The sequence below is a fragment of the Lagopus muta genome, chromosome 9 (assembly GCF_023343835.1).
Source record: "Lagopus muta isolate bLagMut1 chromosome 9, bLagMut1 primary, whole genome shotgun sequence".
NCBI lineage: Eukaryota > Metazoa > Chordata > Aves > Galliformes > Phasianidae > Lagopus > Lagopus muta.
The window spans coordinates 10,057,367-10,077,736 of NC_064441.1; the positions used below are offsets into that span (position 1 = coordinate 10,057,367).

The 20,370-nt window shown below is 47.7% G+C and overlaps 1 protein-coding gene across 1 annotated transcript; it reads right to left on the minus strand.

Annotated features, from left to right (window-relative positions):
• Positions 1 to 2,276: 2,276 nt before the first annotated feature.
• On the minus strand, positions 2,277 to 12,755 carry CLDN1 (claudin 1). The gene is made up of 4 exons (XM_048955379.1): positions 12,444 to 12,755; positions 4,657 to 4,821; positions 4,412 to 4,496; positions 2,277 to 4,283 (listed from the first exon to the last, which is right to left on the minus strand). The coding sequence occupies exons 1-4, from the start codon at positions 12,664 to 12,666 to the stop codon at positions 4,121 to 4,123; spliced, it is 636 nt and encodes a 211-aa protein (XP_048811336.1). The 5' UTR covers positions 12,667 to 12,755; the 3' UTR covers positions 2,277 to 4,120.
• Between the last annotated feature and the right edge of the window lie 7,615 nt (positions 12,756 to 20,370).

Below are 20,370 nucleotides of genomic sequence, written 5' to 3' on the forward strand. Positions count from 1 at the left end.
GTTGGGATATATTCCAATCAAGCACATGAGGCTTAACAAAGGAGTGTTTTCCACTTTCTGCTCAGTGATGCTGATGTTATAGTGTGCAAGGCTTCTGCAGAGACTGCAGGCAGGGTGGAAAGCAATGGACTGCAGAAGTTCTCAATCACAGGCTGGGCTGCTGTAAGCAGGGGAATAGCAACCAAGCAAACTGAGCAGCCTGTGGGGTAGCAGGAATGAGGAAATCCTTGCAAAACTTTTGGTATTGCAGTCAAATGGGAGTTTGAAAAAAAAATTCAGGTCAGACACCCAATTGGGTGAATGGCTGTTGTGAGCACATAACTGCAGCACTCTGAAAAATGAGCACCCCTGGCCCAGCTCTGTAAAAGGCAGCTGTATTCCCCCAGCACCAGCCACCTGAGCAGAGTGGCTGAGAAAGGGAAGTCTACTTGAATGTGGTAATATGGCTTACCAAAAGCTTAAAGCTACTTTTACTCCATTAAAAAAAAACTTCTGAGTTCGTATGAGTATTTTGCAAACATTTCTTATCATCAGCTATCACCAGCTCCACTGGTTATTTCTGGGCTCTCCATTGTCAGAGTTTTGAATGCTTTAATGCACTATATGTATTCTCAGAGCAGTACAGAAAACAAGGGCAAATTTTTTTTAACAAGAAATGTTTGTGTAAACCAGAAGCTGAACCTGATTAAGGCATTTGCACAGATGGTTTTCTTAAAATGAGTTACAGAAGCCAAAACAACCAAGAGGCTGATGCTATTCCAAAAACATCCCGAGCAATTCTCTGAAATACTCAACCAGTGTTAACGAGCATGAAATCCCCACTGACAGCAGAATTCAGTATTCACAGCTACAGCACCACCTGAGTAATAAATACAAAGTGGAAGATGCCAAGCAGCAAAGTTCCCATTGTCTCTACAAACACCATCATTTCAGTACAAGATGGCTACAGCAGCAGGATGTCAGAATCGCATGCAAAGACTGAGACCCAATGGGAAATTCTCCCAACACATCACTCCTTTTCTGCGAATACAGCGTAGATGTCTGAATGACTTCTGAAAAGGCAACTAAGCAGCCCTCAGCTCATCTCCATCCTCGGGTAAGAGATACTGCCTCTTGTCACCACCCCTCACCTGGGATTGTGAGCCATATGGTGTTATGGTTCCCCTCAAACTTCACCTTGGCTTTCCAGTCAGCTAGATAGCACCCCACAAACCTTATCTCCCAATGACAATTTGCCCATGAACCAAGTGAAATTGAGAGTATATCAGACAAACAAGCTGGCCTCTGACCATCTTATGCTGGTCTTCCACAGGTGTGAGTCTCCTGCAGTGCCCTATCTATGCCAACAGCTGAGACATCCCACTGTCTATCTGTAGGTGACATAATTTGTTTTCCACATTCTTCTGCCCAGGCCGCTACTCCTGCACAGCAAATGTCAGAGCAGAACTTGCAAAGTCCTTAGAGAGCACAAAAACATGGGAAAAAAATAATCTCAATGGAAATCCTTGACTAATTGACAGGTTGGAATAAGAATGACCATAGATCCCAAACTATGCCAGGCAACCAGCCTGCTCCAGGCACTGCAAGCTCACTCAGCCACATGCCTGTCTGTTTTGCTCTGCCAGCTTTAGGCCTAATTAGCTCTATTCCTTTTGTTTGTATCACAAAAGCAAACAGCCCTTGCAGAGAGAAGGAACACAGTAGGCAGCTCCTTGAGTGCAGAAACAGGCTTTAAATGAAGTTTGCTTCTCATCATATGCACTCAAAATGATGGAAAGGATGAACACAAGACTAACAAAAAATGGAAATGTTTCCAAACCAGGCAGAAACAAGGGGGGAAAAAGAACATCTTGCACAGAAGACACATCTGCACATCTCCTTCCCCAGATAAACAGAGAGAATGCATTGCTGAAACACTGAACATCCCTCCTGGGAGCACCACTGCTCCACACCCTGTCCCTTCCCCATTCCTGCAGCTCCCACTCCCCTGCAGGGAGCTATCTGCCTTCTCCCTGCCCCTTCCTGCTCCACCCAGGGTGCAGTCTGCCTTGCCGAAGAGCAGACCTTCTGGTTCCGAGGCTGCAATTGTAGCAGATTATTGGGTGAGTTTGTGCCAGAGGCCGCAACTGCCTGACTCACTGCAGAAGATCTGTCCCCACCTATGTGCTCCATCTCGGCAGGCAGGCTCCCAAAAACACAAGTGCCACTCCTGTCTTCCATACACTCTGTCCAAGTAGTGTTTAAAATATAAGAAAAATGAAACAATGCAGATGTCGTTCCTTACAAAAATCCATTTATTGAAATTGTTTAAACACTTTATACAAGTTCCCAATACAAGCATCTGCTCCCTGGCACAGGGTTAATGCAAATACAAAAGCACAGACCTCAGCAGCTCTAGCATGACCTGAGCTGCCACCCCTTAAGACAAGGTACAAGGTCTCGCAAGGTCCCACTGTGCACAGGGCAATTCCCCATCGAGAAGTAGGAGCCATGTGACCCAGCTCAAGTACAGGTCAACATCAGATCAAGCCTGAAGCAAATGCTTTGGTTTCTTTAGTAGCTTTGATTTATGTTGCAGAGTCAGGTCAAACAGAGGTACAAGGCTTATATGAAGCACTAAGGCCGAGGTTGCACACAGATCTCCCTGTCTACAAAAGAAACCCAGATACCTGTTGCCTCGGAACACATTCACCATTATAAAGCCTGGTTGGAAGCAACCAGCTTCCATCCTTACATAAATCAAAGTTGAGCCTTGGAAGCTGATATCATCCTTTTAGGAACACCAGACTAATCTCCAGCCAGCCTTACCAGTGTTGGTCAGGCACTGGTGACAGACCGGTTTTAGGGTAAGGGGTGGGAACCCATGAGCTGCATTTTCATATAGGACTTAATATGCAGTGATGGCTTCATCTTTACAAAGCTGGGTTTCTTCCCTCTTTGGCAAGCTTGGATTGAAAGAAAATGCTATAACCCTCAGGTCAGTTTCCTTGGAATTTGCCTTCATATCATGACTGAAAGTATTTGCAAGAGTAAAGATAGGGTCAAATGACAGTACAAGAGGTATCCATGGGGAAACATCAGGGAGTGGCACTGCATTGTTTGGCTTAACATTTTTTAGCCACATAAGGCAAACAGATCAGTAACTTATAACTAAGCCCAAACTGGAATGACTCAAGGAAAAGAAGGCAACACTTGTTAAAAGGTGACCTGCAACAGACATGGGGATATAGCTTTGAGCTCAGCCAGGCTAAGAACATCAAGAAATAACCATCAACAACAGAGTCTAAGGAACAACACAACAGCCCCAGAGACAACAGTGAGAACAGGCGATTGTTTCTGTCTACCTCTTCCCTGGCACCAGGGAGACCTGCAGCTGGCTGGGAGTTTGCTAGCTGTTGTAGCTGTATTACAGCCCTTGGCCAATACACAATCATCTTACCAGATCTTGTCAAAAGATGACTCACAGTTAAGCCAGGCTGTCTTACACTACATCTTCTGTTGGCCAACAACACATGCATACAGATTTTAGTTTAAGTCACAGCAATTTAATTGTATCAGACCCTTTGCACAGAAAGGAAGGTGCTGAAGATGACACCAGTAACAGTATAAAAACAGTTTAGATCTCTTCAAACATTCCTACCTGTAAAGTCACTTCCCCAAAATTATGTTTCCCCTTAAGCTATTGGTCTTCTCTTTGTATATAGTGTTTGATTTCTACACACACCACGCTGGGCTCTAACTTAATGGGATATGGGGACTGAATTGTTACCATCTATTTTTAATTAAAAAAAACTTAAAAAAAAAAAAAAAAAAGCACCAACATCCATCTAAAAACAGTATCATTTTCCCTTTTACTCCCAAATACTAAATTTAACCCAAGCTTGGAGGCTTCAATCTTTCCAGTGGCAATACCTACAAGCTTAGGCTAGCCTTCCTCCACGGGCTGGGAGAGAAAGGAGAAGTTATGTCCAGTAGCAAAGAGGATTATAAAAATATACACATTTCTGGGAGAAGAGGAAGGCAAAACCTAGAGTCTGAACTCTGCTCAGGACAGCGGCATCGTAGTGTCCTCTCCAAATGCTTTTACTACCAGTGCTGGTGGCTCCTCTTCGTCATTTCATTATACGTAATCCTTCCCTGTGGAGGGTGCATTTTTGGGGTAGCCCCGACTGGGTGGGTAGGAGGTTTCACTTCGAGGGCAGGAACAGCAGAGGAAGGCTCCCCCCAGCAAGGCTAGAGAAGCAGCTGCCCAGCCAATGAAGAGGGCCGATCCAAATTCAAATCTGGGGAGAAACAAGGAAAAGAGCAAGAGTTGTAATTCTCTCCTGTGTTCTGTGCCGCCACCACCACCCAAAACTAAACCAAACACCTGCCATGCTGTACTATAGCATTATATCAAATGGGTCAGTACCTGGTGTTAACGGGGGTGAAAGGGTCATAGAAGGCTCGAGCCACTCTGTTGCCGTACCATGATGTGGCCACCAGTGCTGCCAGACCTGCACATAGAGGGAACACAATGCCATGTTTACTGTTAAGTAACAAACAGTCAACAAGAAAGAAAAAAAAAAAAAGAAAGAAATCACAACAGAAGCATGCAGCAGAACCAGCACTTGGAACAACACCAATCTGTTATTTAATAACTGTAATGTTACTGACCTGCAATGATGAAGATCACCCCACCGAACACAGCCATCCTCATCTTCTTCACCTGGTCGTCCTCCATGCACTTCATGCATTTCATGCCAGTCACAGCAACAAACACACCAACCAGGCCCAGGAGTATGGCGGCCACCATCAAGGCTCGTGTAGCCTGCAGGCTGCCTGCACGACATCAGGGCTTGTGTTACCACAAAGACAACTCAAGATACAAAACAAGAATACAGGAACTCAGATTCCCAGGGTTCAGTAATCGTCATGGAGCTGGCAGAGTCACCATCCCTAGAGATTTTCAAGAAAAGGGTGGAGGTTGCACTGAGTGCCATGATTTAGCGGTACGCTGATGATGGGGGGGTGGGATGAACTGATGGTCTTAGTGGTCTTTTCCAAACGATTCTAGGATTCACTTTGTGGTGCTACACCGGACACAGCCAAGAGATTCTTGCTTTAAGCTCCAGGACTGTTATGCATGAGGATCAGAGGACTCTCAGTCTCCTCTAACATGCAGGGGTAACACGGTATGCAGGAAATGACCTGGGAATTACCCTCAAACATCTTTTGTTCTCGGATCATTTGAATCTCAATGGGAAGGACATATCTGTTTATCAAAAGAAGTATTCAGATTTGGGCCCTACCTTGACAAAGCATTTAGCTGTGTTTTAATACGAATAGTACCATACATATGAATAGTCCCACAGCGGGCAGCAGGAGCCCTTTATTGCTCAACACCTCCAAGACCCAGTCTTTTGTACAAATACCTCCATGCTGATTTAGACTCTAAATGGAAAAGTAGCGAGTCCCAGAAGATTAAAATAAAAATCACTATTGCCACAGAAAGAGAAATTTCCCCGGAAAAGTGAACAACTTTTTGTCCTTAAGTATTTAACTTAGACTCAATACAGAATGTCTTAGGAACCTCTTTTGGTTTCGAGGAATTGTAGCAGAGGACGATGCCTCCCATTGGAAAAGATCACACTGGTCTGGGTTCTCAGCAGACAGATTTGATTTATTTCCTTATCCAGGATTTGCCTTTATGTTAACTCACCTGACGGCACGCTAACCATAACACATTTACTACAGAACTCTGATTTTATGGATAATGAAAGAAAACCAATTTTAGAAATTAAGTCATTACTGATTAAAACTTTCAGGTGACAAAACAACGAAGAGCAAGCAGCAGTAGAATTAGCCTGAGCTTTTACTGCCTGGCAAACTGGGCTTGTTTGAACAGCACACCATTTCATATACAGTCCTGGAAGCAAACAGGGCTGGATAATCACAGGAGCAAGCTCCCAGGAGCACTGTGACTAAGGCAGAGCTGTCCCTGACATGAGTTACTTAGCAGCAATGCGTGACACATACTGTTTTAGCTCTATAATCCATTCCCAGGTGTGCAGCACACACCAATGCATTCTATAGGTCTGGGATCACTGGCAGGGCATGATTTAAGCCTAAGAGGTACCACAGAGCACCTGCAAACCCTTCAGTCAACACAGCGCATCCCCACAGCACTGTTACCATGCATTCATCGGAGCTGGTACACAACAAAAAGTCTCTGGGCTCAACCTGAAGTAGTTTGCACAGCCAGGAGTGCAGTCCTAGAGGGTTGCGGAACACACACTTATCCCCTGGTGCTGCTTTATTTACTGTGCTTTGCAAGAAAATTCTTCTGAGCCAAGCCAACAAGCTGCTGGCCTCTAGTTCTACTTTAAAACAAATAAGGACCAGTCTCCACACACAGTACAACCCTGCTGTTCTGGGAGTAGCTTACAAAACCTGTTAGAAACAATACAGTACAGTAATACATAGAGCAATAGGAAGTGACACACTTTCCTAAGAAACAGCTTTCTTAGGAAACATCCCACCATGAGCTTGGCAAAGTGACATCTCACCTTCTCCAAAGGGGGAGGTGATATATCTCTGCACCACCCAGGCATGAGGCAAAACCCATCTGCTGCTTTGACTGCAGAAACCCAATTGCAAACCATTTATCACTTCAGCATAAAAATCACAACAACCATATCTGAAGACATTCTTGAAGAAACTGCTCTCCAATCTTAGAGAATATACATTAAAAAGTAGCTCCTAGCTTATAATTATGCCATTATAAAGACTTCTGCTTATGGGTTGCCACCTGGAAAACCAATTCAGCTGCCATACATTTAGGGCAAAGCCTTACAAAACATCTGCAGCTCTGGAGAGGCTGGATGGAGCCATTCATTCATACTTGACATGGGAAAGGACATTTCTGCAGCAGCACCAAATCATTCCAGCAAGTCTGCAGTAAGCTGGACTTAGTCTTACTACAAAAAAAAAACCCAAATCCAACTCTTTCAAACTTGTACAGTTTTTGTGAAGCTAAAAAAAACCCCTATGGAATGTTATCTGGGTGCATGCCATGCCAGCTTTGCAAAAGTAGCTGAACAAGAAAAGAAATCCACATGTTCCTCAAGGTAAGGAAACAGACTGCAAGAGTTCTTCTGGGGGACTGCCTGCTTTCAGCAGCAGCCTGAATGCTCCTCACCCTCAGCACATTTGTCCCTGCTTTATGCACTGAGGGAGAGAAGTCACTTAGGAAACTTGGAGAACCAAAGAACAAAGCGGTGTGATATTGCAGCACTTTTTACCTTCCCACCACTTCTGCAGTGTGTGCAGTACATCACTGTGGTTAATGATAAAGCAAGCAATTAGTTATTATGTACTCACTTGCAACGGAGTTAATGAAAGCTGCACATCCTGAGGATGAGAGCACTAGTTTAGTATTAGCTCTGCTGTTCGCGTGGGCCTTCCCAGGTGCTTTAAAAGTGATATAATTAAGCTGCATTATCTTAAGCTGCTAAACAGGACAGGTTAGCAACAGCACTCTACAACAACTTTCTAGCTGCATTAGAGTGGAGAGAAGCAGGATTTCCCCTGTGATCCAGGACCCTCAGAGTGGTGTGGCACCCAGAGCTCCCACTCCACAGACCAGGAGCCCTTAGGACAGAGCAGCCCCACTCCAGGCTGGCCAGACACTATCAGCAGAGGTCAGATGGCCATGTTTTGTCAGTATCAACCACTGTTTACTCAGAAGCCAAGCCTTTTTATTACTAGTTAGCAACTGAGACCTGGCTCTGAAAATGTCCATGGCAAGAAAGCAGTAAGCACTGTCAAGAGTCTTAAAACTACTGAGAAATGTTAAACATGAATCCTACACGCCATGGTAAGATATACAGCTCTTACTTGTTCCACCCACACACTGAAATCAACATTATTTACGTGCTGTCCAACGGCTTTGACTTACAATGGCATTTGGACAAACTACTCAATACAGTTTTATCTGATGCGTAACTCACATTTTCCCCTTCTCACTACTATCACACAAATAGTTGCTGCCAATTCCTTGGTTACAAAAGACCGAACTGGGGTCGTTTTTCAATCATCACACTTCCTTATTTATTCTGTTTATATCACCTATGCTACACAACTATTGGGAGACTTTTTTGTAATGCAAAACTGCTGTTATGGCTCTGTGTGCAGATAGCTTTCTGACAGGATGCTCATTGAGTGCCTTGTTTGCATACTTTGTATGGACTTCTTCTTCCTTCCCAAGGGCATCCATGCAAAGTGATGGCAGAATAGGTGACAAGATGCTGCACAGCTCCTCAATCTCTGCAAGAGAAGTTCCTGAAGACTTACATACAGCCCTGTACTGCAAGCAGCATGTTACACCATCCGCCTCAAAAGCAAGCCAAGCAGCATTCAGAGCCTTCCTACTGGGATTCCATTGAAACAGAATGCATTTCACTGAAAGAGCTGGGTTTGAAGTCCTGCAGCTGTGCCTCACCAGCACAGAAGCATCACTCCCTGGATGCAGGCATCGAGGTGAAGATCTGAGCAAGTAGTGAGACTTTCAGAGGCAGCTCAAGACCTGCTACACTACAGCCATGCTGGTGGTGGACCCAAGAAGCCTGCTGATGGCTTGAAGGCTTTCAAATCCATTGTAAACCCAGCATGCTCATTATCACCATGAGATGTTCCCATCTGGTCTCCTCCAAATCACAAATCCGCACAGGAACCTGGGCAGAAGGCAGACTCAAACAGAGCCAGGCTTCCCTGTTGAATGGGAATGCTGACAAAGAGCAAGCAACAGAGGCCTTGTACTCTGCCTACTCCAAAGCAAATAAGGTTCAAGGTTCTTCTACTGCCACTCAAACAGCAGGGGAAAGCTGACTCAAAGCAACCCAGTCCCACCATTTCCCTATCCTTGGTCAGGAGACCCAGGCAGCCTGTTTTCCCATAAACCTGGAAATTCTCTTACCAACAGATTTAGTAGCAGACTAACTCTAACTACTAAAGCTGCTTAGCAGAAGCTGCTTGTGGAGCAATAAAGCCACTGTGTTGCAACAGACTCCCATCCCCTCTACAGACACAACACAGCACCGAACAAGAACAGCCTCGGTGGCATTCCAAGTAACCTTCTACCTTGTCAAAGCACAGCACAAATGAGACTGCTTTATCACTCCATCACAATTTTTCATGAGGCAGGAACATGGATTGAGAAACACAGGAGCAAATTAACCCTTAACCCACATGAAAGCACACACTGGTAGGCTCTACTTGCTTACTCCAGATGAAAAGAGGTGACAAAGGATTAGGACATCCTTGTCCCTCCTGGTAACTGGAAGACCAGTCTGACAGCCCCCCTTCCCACCACCAGCAGAGCTGCAGCAAGCTGGGGATGAACCTCTTTTCTCCCCCCATCATCATTTTCCCCCTTCCCCAGCTCCTGGAACATGCTCAGCTAGAGTGGTAATGTGGGAGGGAAGATTTCACATTGCCATAGTGCTGTTTGACCCAGAGGGCATCCAAAACCTTGTTTATTTTCTGGGCTGCAGCACAAAGGCTCATTGCAGATCTACTAGGTTTGGTGATGAAGTTGCAGATGAGTCTCAGCTTGTCTCAAGCACGGAACATCTCCACGCAACTCATCACTTGGTTCATGGTGTATCTCCAGCTGGAACAGCCTAAGCACAACCCAGAACGACCTCTGCTTTGAGCAAAAGATCAATTTGTTAGGTCTGAGAGGTTCCACAGCTAAAGCCTAGGCATCCCTCAGCCTCCTGCCTGCTTCCATTCCCCTGAGACCTGGAGGAGCCCAAAGCTGACCTAGCTCCATGGACGATGCTGGAGGGCTACAAGAACAATGTGCAACAAAGCCTGTTTGCAAGGGTGGCTTTTTCAGCCTCTATGTCTACATGTGGCCACGCTTTTCACCTCAGCTAGCAAAACACAGCCTTTCTATTGCCTGAATGGGAGCATGTCCCAGCCTGACATAAGCCCCTAGCTGAATGCAGTGCGGGAGAAGTGCCAGCATGGTGCACTCCAGCAGCACAGCCACATGGGAAGCTGAAGGCCCCTCAGTTGGCTAATAAAGCATGGCAAACTTGTGCCAACCTCATCTGACACCCAACCCAAGCAAGCATGGGTGTACATAGAGAAATGGGAAGAGCTCCCAAATCGCCACAAGCTTGCTGACAAAACTTCTCACCACTCCCACAAGAATGAATTACGGCAGGTGATGAGAGTCAATCCTTTCTATGTGGGCAAAGTAATTGCAGGATCAGAGCCTCTCCCACCACTGCACGAGGCTCAGACACCTGGTTCTGAGCACATGCACGATGCCCTGGCAAGAAAGCAGAGCCAGGAGAAGTTCCACAGCCCACACTGCTGTATCTCCACCACATCAGTGAATACAGGAAGGGAGCTCTGTTGCACAGCTGCACCTGTACCAGGGTGAGGTTGCCAAACCGGGTAAGAGCTGGTCACATCCCCAGCCAAAACAGCATAACAAATCACTGCCCAAAGAGCTCAAGGGGAGAACAGACAGGAAAACAGCAGAAGTCACAGTGTCCTTTCAGATGAGAGAGGTTCACCTGAGAAAGCTGGGGTGTCAAAAACAAAGAGCATTTAAAACCTTTGTTGACCTTCCTAAACAAGAAAGTATCCCCCCCGTGTTCCCGTATTTCTTATGCTGCCTGGAAATCTTCAGGTCCCTGTAAGGCCAGGACCTCTGTAAGGGGATAAAGGACAGCGTTAACGACTCAGGCTCAGCCTCTGGAACCTCACTCCCCCTCGAAGCCTCGGAAGAGCCTCCATTGTCCGCAGAACAAAGGTGGAGGGAGCAGCCGCTATCGAATGGGGCAGGTCGGGAGGTCCCGGGGCAGGTATGCAGACAGGGCTCGGGACTTGGTTCTGCAGGCAGTCTCATTTACAGCAGAAAGGGCTGCAGCCAAAGCCCCCAGGCAAGTTTTACCTTTCGCAACCGATTCAGGGGACAGCCGGAGATTGCTCATCCCCATCGGCATCTTCGCCCCCCGCCCCGAGAAGCAAGATAAAAGGCTTAAAGCTGAACTTATATCTGAGTATCACTGCACCCCGTGTGCTTAGCCCAGCCCTGATTACCCACAGCCCTGCACCTCGATGAGGCTGAATGGGTGCACCGCGTTCCCGAAGGGCGTAATTTGCACCTGTGGGGCCCACATTGCTGAGCGAACAGGAGCTGCTCGTGTTTGGTAGCAGTGAAGATGGGCAGCATCAAGGAGTCACACAGCGGGGGGGGGGGGGGGGGGGAAGACGGGGCTGGTAGTATGCGAACTTGGGGGCACTCCCAATAGGCTCTCTGTGGTGTTATGTGAAACGACACGTCCGTTTCTTTGGAAAAGAGAAAGCGATCAAGGTGGTGGTTAGCGTTATATTAATTAGGGAGGGAGAAGGATGAAGACAGTCCAGGATAAACCGATCCCATTGGTCCCGGCTATGGGGGGGGGAGAGCGTTAGGAAGATATCGAGAAAGGATTATTTTTTAAAGCCCCTCTGGATGTTAGCATAAACTACAGTTCAAGAAACTGCGCCAGCACTCAATCCTCCAGCAGGGAGGGAACAGCTCAGTGTGACAACCACTATCGAGCAGGGTGGGCTGTGTTCCTGCGCAGCCACCCCTGGACGGGACAAAGGACCTGGCATTACCTGGGCGGACTGCTTTGCCTAGAAGCCGCAAAGAGCGCTGCCTGGGCTGGGAGCCAGCTTACCTGCCAGCCCTGTGCCTAAAATCCCCGCAGCAGGAGCGGTGATTTTTCCCAAGTAACATTTCCCAGAGAACAAAGTTATCCCGTCTAAACAGAGCAAAAAAGAACAGAACTCAGAAGGATCAGTGCTTGAAAAGCTGATTTATGTAGTGTTTTAATTTACTTTGCTGTTTAACTAACTTTAGCCATAGCCCAACAAAAGCAGTCCCTGCCCATTTCTACCGCCTCAATCTCTCTCGCACTCACGGCACACGCGAGGGACCTGACACCCCCTCCCTGAGTGCTGCTCTGGGGACAGACAAGAGAGCGGTTCCCCAGCCCTGCCAGGTCCTGCCACACTGAGGACACGCACCTGAGCCCCGATGAGACGAACAACGAGGCAAAGGAAACTCAGCAGGACGGGTCACCCTGAGCCCTACACCATCACCCCGCTCTACACCCTGTCCCACTACCGGGACAGGTAGTAGTAAGGCGGAGTAGCTTCAGTGAGATTGAGCCCTAACACTCCATAGGGCAGTAGCCCCAGCTTATTACACCTAGCGCTGTCGGCACGCTGTCAGCGATACGGAGAGAGCCCGACGGCACCGGCACACCTGCTCCCAGCCCTTCAGCCTGAGCCCCGACAAAACCGACCAGCGTACGATGGAAAAAACCCGGTGGGACGGCCACCCCTGCTTCCATAGGCCCCAGCCGCCGCCCCCCAGAACGACCCCGACTTACTCTCCAGCTTGAGCAGCGAGTCGTACACCTTGCACTGGATTTGCCCCGTGCTCTGCATGGCGCACGACATCCACAGCCCCTCGTAGAGAGCCTGGGCCGTTACGATGTTGTCCCCCGCGTACGATGCCATCTTCCACTGGGGCATGGCGGTGCTGATGATGATGCCCATCCAGCCGAGGAAGGCCAGCACGAAGCCCAGGAGCTGCAAGCCCCCGCTGGCCATGGCTGCGCTGGGCTGCTCCGCACCTGCGGAGGTTGGTTGCGATGGAAGAACGCAGGAACGCAACCAACAGCGCACTGGCGCCCGCGCAGCGCTGCGCGCAACTTTTAAAGCCGCGCAAAGTGCGCCCCCTGGCGGCCACCCCCCCAACCGCCCCGCCCAGCGGGGGTTTCCGCGCTGCTCCCACCCGGCGGGTGATGCTTCGCATCTCTGGGGCGCTCCGCCTGCGGCCATCGGGCGGGACCTGTGGGGGTGACACTGCGCCAGTCCCGTTCACGTTGCCCGGATCCATGTAAAACACCTCCCCAGCAGCCCCCCCAGCACCAGCGTTGCGGGGCGAGGGCACAAGGCATCTCCCACCGGGCACGCAGCAAGAGAACAAGAGAAGCAATGGAAAATACCGTTTTATTTCTGATTTTAAAGAGCTTTCAAATGCTGCCGGGACAAACGATCCAAAGTTTTGATTCCACCATTTCAATAAGGACCATTCTCTCTTAGATGAGAAATGTGCCTTTCCGAACGCTTCAGTTAGCGCAGTGATTTTAAAAGGTGTATTGAGCCAAAGGGATTACAGACCAGGAAGAATTGTCCTCTTTGTCAAGCGTATATTTGTCTACTGACAATAGTTTCCCTTTCTCCTGCATGAACGTTTGGGTATTGACGGTTCCGGATTCGATGAGGGAACACTGTGTCCCTCCCAGGGCCGGGAATGGGGGGGGGGAGGAGGCATGGTGGAACTGGGTGGTGCTGCCCGACGGTCAGCATGGGTCTGCCGTAATTCCAGCTCTGAGATAAATAGGTGATAACTACCGATAAAGGCTCTGCTGGAGGTGGGGATGGGGCTGCATTGTTTTGACACCGTGGTTTTAGAGCGTTCTGATGACTGAGGGGATTTTGCTGGAGCTGCTTCCTGAGGTTGCACGCAAACAAGCAAGCTCGTGATTACCTGACCGGTACTGCGCAACGCGGGGGGGGGGGGGGGGCAAAGGGGAGAAAAGCAACTGCAACCCGACCACAGCCGACAGGGACAAAGCCGGGCTGCTTGGCTCCGAGCTCTCGCAGCTGCCCGGCTCACCGGCGTGATGAAATCCATCCTCCTCACTCGGTAGCAAACCTACCCAGTCGTGGCGTTTTTCACTTCGAAAGCAATTAGGTACCTGTGAATCTGCAGCTGAAGGAATGGTGTTTTTCTGGGACTTTGGAGTCTGGTTTTATAGGTTTGGGAGGGAAGAAGAAGAAAACAGCAAAGTTTTCTTTGGCAACGCAGAGATAATAAAGTAGATGCATCACACTGCGCTTTCATCAAAGGCTCTCTTACAGGGAGCAGAGAGAACAGGGTGGTGCTGGCCTTCATCTGATCCCTGGGAGAAGCAGTCCCTGATGAAGAGACACAGCAGAAACCCTCACTCAACCGGGGAGAGCAGGGCTAGGAGTGTCTAGACATTGATGTCTGGGTAGTGCTATCAGTCTGATAATGTCCACCTGCAATGCAGAGTTCCTGGGTGCTTCAGAGCACTGAACCGACTCACCCTCTCCTGACCATCCCACACCTCTCAGGTACAGCAGGCAGCTCCTTGCTGCACATGGTCAGCTCTGGGCAGGAGTGCAAGTTCCAGAAATGCTTTCAGAGGGCTTAGGGCCTTTGCCTACAGGCTCCAAATGGCCAGGAGGGGCAACAGAGCAGTGCTGTGTGGGAAAGTCTCAGACCCTCCATTGGAGCTTGCAGGAGAACAGTGGGAGAATTCCTACGTAGCAACCTTCTGAATGCAGTAGGAGTGAGGTTGAGGAGAGACATGCAGTGTGTGTGAAGCACATGGTCTGTCACAGTGATAGAATCATAGGATCACAGAAACATTAAGGTTGGAAAAGACCTCTAAGATCATTTAGTCCAACTGTCATGGAGCGCTGACCGTGCTGCTGGCTCCTTGATGGGAGTCAATGGTGGGAGTGGATGCAATCCACACTCACCCCATACTTGGGAAAAGCTGGGCTTAGTGCATGTCTTGGTGGCAACTTTGGGCCAGTTTGTGCTAAAGCTGTCTGGGTGTGAGGCTGGCTGCTTGGACACATAGTAGGACACCATGCATCCTCAGTTTCTTCCCCTTCCAGAAAGCCGCACAGCTTAGATTGAAGATAGCCTTATTCTGCAAGGGATACTGTGGGATTTGAGCGTGGAGATGGATGCTATGCTTCTGTGGGGCTGTGCAGCAGTCCCATTGCCCCCTATCCCCAGTGAGTACTGCATTGAGCAGCATTACTGCATGAATATATGGCAGAGTTGGTTCAAATAAAGTTGATGTAAGGCCATACTGAGATATATCCATGTGCTGGGCTGCAATACAGGCTCATCCCCTGTGCTTTTGTACTTTCTGGGCAAAAGCTCTGTGCTCATGTCTCTGTTTGCCCATGTCTTCCCTACCTCATCCTTCTTGCCTCTTTGACCATTGAACACCCCTGACAGTGAGTATAAACACCTCATACCCAGAGCCTCACAAACCCCCAATTCATATTTTGCTTTCCAGGGTCAGCTTGAAATTGATAACTTCTTAGTCATGTTTCATGAAAGATTTCAAAACCCAGCACCTCTTCCTGCGGACATCACAAGCAATTTACACATCAAGATAAAACACCGAAACTCTGCATTTCCCCTTCATCGCTCATCAGCATTCTCAGTGCTCTGGAATTTGCTGAGATTTTTTACAACATTGCTAAAATCATCAGGTCTTCTCTTCTGGGCTTATTCCTTTCTTTGTGTATTAGATATCTTTATTCTCTCTTCTTCAAATAGTTTTCTGCCCTGGCTCAGCAGGCAAAATAAACACTCTTACACAGTAGTCACTGTCTTTCCTACTCTGCCTAAGATTCTTTTTTCACTGAAAGTCCCTAACAGTTTTCACATGCTAGTACCAAATCTTTTTCTACCTGCCTTATGAGGAAATACCTTTCCTTTGCATTCTCAATCTCAGTTGAAAGACCTGGTTTTGTCCAAGATGCTGCAATCTCCTCTGTATTCTCTAGGGTAGAGGTATTCCTGCACTGACAGTGTTCATGATTGCCTGTTCTTAGATAAATGTGTGAGTCTTCCTTTTACATCCTTTACAAATGCAGGGTCAAGTGAGAAGATACTAAAGCGTATGTATATAAATACATACAAAGTGTGAAGTTTTAATCTGCAGGCAGACATGATGCTAATTCTTCATCAGGATTTCCCTCCTGTTGTATCCTTGCAAATGCTTAACACTATGATTGTTTTGCTCCCTTGGGCGGTGTCAGGCAGAGGACTCAGCAGAAGTTTGTGATCTGTGGGTAGTTAATGATACCTGTTTCCTTTTCTGGCAAAAACAAGCTTTTACACTTGCCAGGACTTGCAGCCTGGTTTCCTTTTTCTTCAAGACATTTATTGGCAAATGTCTTACAGGTGTGCAGAGCAGGCATGGCCACATGGACCAGGTTTCAGCAGAAAGATATAAGCTTCACACTGGATCAGAAAATGGGATTGACCAGACGCTGTCTGCCCATCCCACCATCTCTGGGCACTCAGTGGTGGGGCTAATACAAAACACGTAGTGAACCATCTCCAAGTCATGCTGCAGCCCACCCTGATGGGCTGACTGTGTCTTGGTACAGGTCCTGTTTGTCCATACGTCAGAAGCTGCTGCATATCTTCTGTGGGATTAGTCAGGGACTGTGTGGGAATGCATCCTCCCCATCTGCACTGTGTTTGGCCATGGGAGCAGTTGAAGCAGCCAAAGATCACAACCTGCAGGGCTGTAGAACTCAACAGCACAAAAGTTTAACCCTGCATCAGCTGCTCACTACATGCAGGAATTCAGCACCAAGTTTTCATGGAGAAGACCAGCTCCGAATGTGGCTTATTGGCTAAAAGTCAACAAGAAGATAGAATATCCTGCACTGGACTAGATATTAACTAGAGTATCCCCAGATGGGACTCAGAAGAATCATTGAGTCCAGCTCCTGGCTCCACACTGGACCACCCGAAATACAGCATTACAACTGGAGATTTTCCCTGCGCGCCCAGATTGAATTTTCCATTTCCAGAAGAGAAGTTCAGATTCCCTCATTGGAACCAAACTTTGCAGTTCATGAAGGAAGCGCCAGGGATTTGTTTTATACTGACTGCCCACCTGGAATACTTAGTGAAAACTGGATTTGAAATGGGCTGTGTGAATTGTTCCTTCTCAAATTTTGAGTGTCAGAAACACCTTAAACCAGTCAGTGTTTGGTCAATAGACATGACCTGGAATTCCTAATCTGCTGGAGATAAACCAAGCTAATAATCAACCCTCTTCTTGCAGCCATTCAAACATTGACATTTCCTCACTGGCTGTAACAAAGGTGCAGTTCTGGGAGTAGTTTCACTCTGCTCTTCACATTATTGATTTCTTCTGGCTCCATTTAAAACGTGGTCATATGCAACGGATGGAGGTTGCGTGGGCTGGAGGCTGGCTGTTGTTCTGGCTTCTCCTCCAAACCAACCTCCAATGAAGGCTCCAGATGGGATCCTGTCTCCTTCTTGGCTTTTTGGTGTTCACCTGTCGCCATGTTTTTCCCTCTCCCTTGAATCAGCAACCCACAAATGACCACAATGCCTGAGAATGTTCCCCAGAAAGCCCAAAAACACTGAAATCACTCTCATCTGTAAACAAGGTGGTTTTGGTATTTATAAAGCTGCATCGTATCTGTCGTTACCTGCAGCAGCACTCATGAGTTAATTCCCAAAGCAATCCTGGAAGCTCTGATGATGACTCTATGGCAAGAAACCCATCCCATGGAGGCCAAGAGATTTGACCCGTAGAGTAGAATTTGTTTTGCTTTGGATTTTTCTGTTTTAGGATTGTTCTTTGGCTGGATATTCTGTACCAGAGGTCAGAAAGAAAACAAAAGTCAAACAGTCAAATTTATGGAAGTGATGAGCTTTGCAGTACTATAGAAGTGAGGGAGTGAAAAGCAGGGAGTTATTAAACTGGCTTCTGTGGGCTCTTGGCAGAAGGTAGCTCTGTGTCATATAATAAACAAATGTGTATAACTCAAATCCTGGTGTTAGGTGGTAGGACATGCATGGTGGAATCATCTAGGGCCTCAACAGCTAAGCGACAGATGGAGAATTTGCCTTGTTGGAAGAGGTGACAGACAAAGGTGTAGAAATTTTCTTCCTCTGGGCCTCATGTGCCAGAAGGTGCAGATGCAGCACTGGAGCTTCTTTTTGTAGAATCATAGAATCATTAAGGTTGAAAATGGCCATTAAGGTCATCTAGTCCAACCAGCTTGGAGTCCTGGAGCAGGGAGCAAAGCAGTGTGAGTGGGTGAGACCCAAAGAGGGAAAGGAAACAGATCTGCGTGTGTGAGAGTCAAGGTCCAGACATGTACCATGGTCCCGACATAGTAAAATTCATCCCTGGAACCTGCATATTCATAGAAGAGTTTTCTAAGTGCAGTTACAAAAAACATCTCTCAGCTCCTCCAAGGAATGGAGTTGTAGCAAGGAACACATTTCTGCCCATACCTCTCCAAGTCTCTGCTGGAGGTTCGTGTGTGACTTTGATGGCTATGGAATGAATTTCCTGAGATGAGTGAAGAAGTGAAGAATCCAATCACCTTCAGGATCACCTCTGAAAATTTTTTCCTGTTCCTCAAGTGACTCTTCATGAAATCAGAAGAATGAAGAAGGAGGAACTGTAATGGAAGGAAGATAAAATAAGGAGACTGAAAGAGGAAGAAGAGGAGGTAGCTAATGACTAGGTCTGAATCCCTCTGCTGGAACTGCTGTTAAGCTGAGACTGGAGACAAAGTCATCACCATGAAGCCAGAATTACCACCATTCATGTTGCTCACCCAATAGAGTACCTGTGAGTCTGGTTTTGGGGCAGTCTTCGTGTCAAGGAAAAGCCCATGCTGTAGTCAGCCTTTTAGAGACTGATCAAAGATTCCCATCCCAATGTATGTCTGTGTCTCATCACTTTGTTCCCAAACCACAACATCTATCCATTCCCTCAGCCCTTGTGATAAGCCAAACAACTGATGCCAGGAAGATAAAGCAATCCATGGTCTTTCTTTCCTAGAAAGGCTGTGCCATAAACTGCTGCAGGAGTTGTAGATCAGGCTGTTCTAGCTGTTCACGTGCAGTATAGAAGCTGGAACATGAGTTTTCAGGTCATTTGGGGTTTCTGAACTCAGCTATTAGCACAAAATGTTAGGAAATGTGGGTCTGATGGGCCCAAAGAGCTTAGCAATCTTCCCCAAGGTGACAGTGCTGAGCTGACAGGGAATGGCCTGGAGTTGTGCCAGGAGAGGTTCAGGTTGGGTTTTGGAAAAAAATTCCTTCTCCGAAAGAGCGACGTTGCATTGTCACAGGCTGCCCAGGGAGGTGGGAGAGTCACCATCCCTGGAGGTGTTCAGGAACCGTGGAGATGTGGCACTGAGGGACGTGGTCAGTGGGTGTGGTGGGGATGGGTTGGGGTTGGACTAGGTGACCTTAAAGGTCTTTCCCAACCTTAATGACTCTGCGATTCTATTTGGGATGTACTTGAATATTGAAGCTATTTAAAGTACACAGATTACTATGCTGCATAAAGTCTTATGAGAGGCTGGAAATGGTGAAAAATTGCTCACCATTCTCATTGTTATGTTGAGCTCGTACGACCTACAATAAATAAATAAATTTCTGCATAACTGAACAGAATGTTAGGATGGGAATTGTAGGAACTGGTATGCTTCTGTCCCCTTTAAGACACTGAAACCAGAGTCAGGTATTTCCGTAGCTGCTCCTTAGGCACACATGGCTGGATTTTCCAGTGGGGAGCAGGGTCAAACCTGCAGAAATCTTTAAATACAGCCAGTTATTGTATTGTATTGCGTCAACCTGGAATTGAAACTCTTGAAAATCCTTTGCTAAGTGCAAGACTCACCTGCATGAGAAGCAGTATGTGTGTGTGTGTGTGCACAGGTGTGCAAGGCAGAGGAGGAGGGACAGAGCTTCACCTCTCCCTCCCCCCCCCCCCCCCCAACTACTTTCTGACGCATGGTTCTCGTTGTCTCGTTGTCTTTAGGGCTGGGAGAGCACGCTGGCAACACAGGGTCATATTTCAGTGCCTCAGGGAGATGAAAGCCCCAGTTACCTGGCTACAGTCCAGGGGCTCTACGTGCTTTTCTCACAGCTTTGTCTCTCTGTCACGAAAAACCTTCCCAGAGCCCGTACACACAAAAGCTTTGGTGACTCCGGAGTGCTCTGGCAGGTCCACGCCCCTATGAAAGCACCTACAAGGCATGAGAAGAAGCAGATGAAGAAACTCCCTGTGCCTGGTGTCTTTCCTCAGTGAAAGCAGGGACCCACCGGGCTGCAGGACAGACTGTCCATGTGGCCGGGTGAGGGATGTGGGAGATAAATGAAGTGAGAACAGTGTGAGACACAGTGGGACCTGTGTAGGCGAGGGCTAGGGATGATGCAAAAGTGAGAGGAACTTCAACACTGGGAGGAAGGAGTAAGGATGGGAGCAGTGCTCATTGAATGGGCAGTTTGGCCCAAGCCTCTGTTAGGAGAGAAAAGTGAGAGCCCTCCTCACTTATTTAGGATTAAGGGTTAGGGCTAGGGTTAGGGTTAGGGAATGTGGAAGACCTGGGTCAGTCCCACATCTGCTCTGGGCAGATCTGTGTGTCCAGCACGGGGACAGAAGTGAGAACTGGTCCCAG

Excerpts from the sequence above, each read along its gene's own strand:
- CLDN1 (XM_048955379.1), bottom strand. The coding sequence starts at position 12,666 with ATGGCCAGCGGGGGCTTGCAGCTCCTGGGCTTCGTGCTGGCCTTCCTC. Across the intron at positions 4,822-12,443 it reads CTCGCTGCTCAAGCTGGAGA|GCAGCCTGCAGGCTACACGA; the intron begins GTAAGTCGGGGT and ends GATGTCGTGCAG. Across the intron at positions 4,284-4,411 it reads TTCACCCCCGTTAACACCAG|ATTTGAATTTGGATCGGCCC; the intron begins GTACTGACCCAT and ends GTTTCTCCCCAG.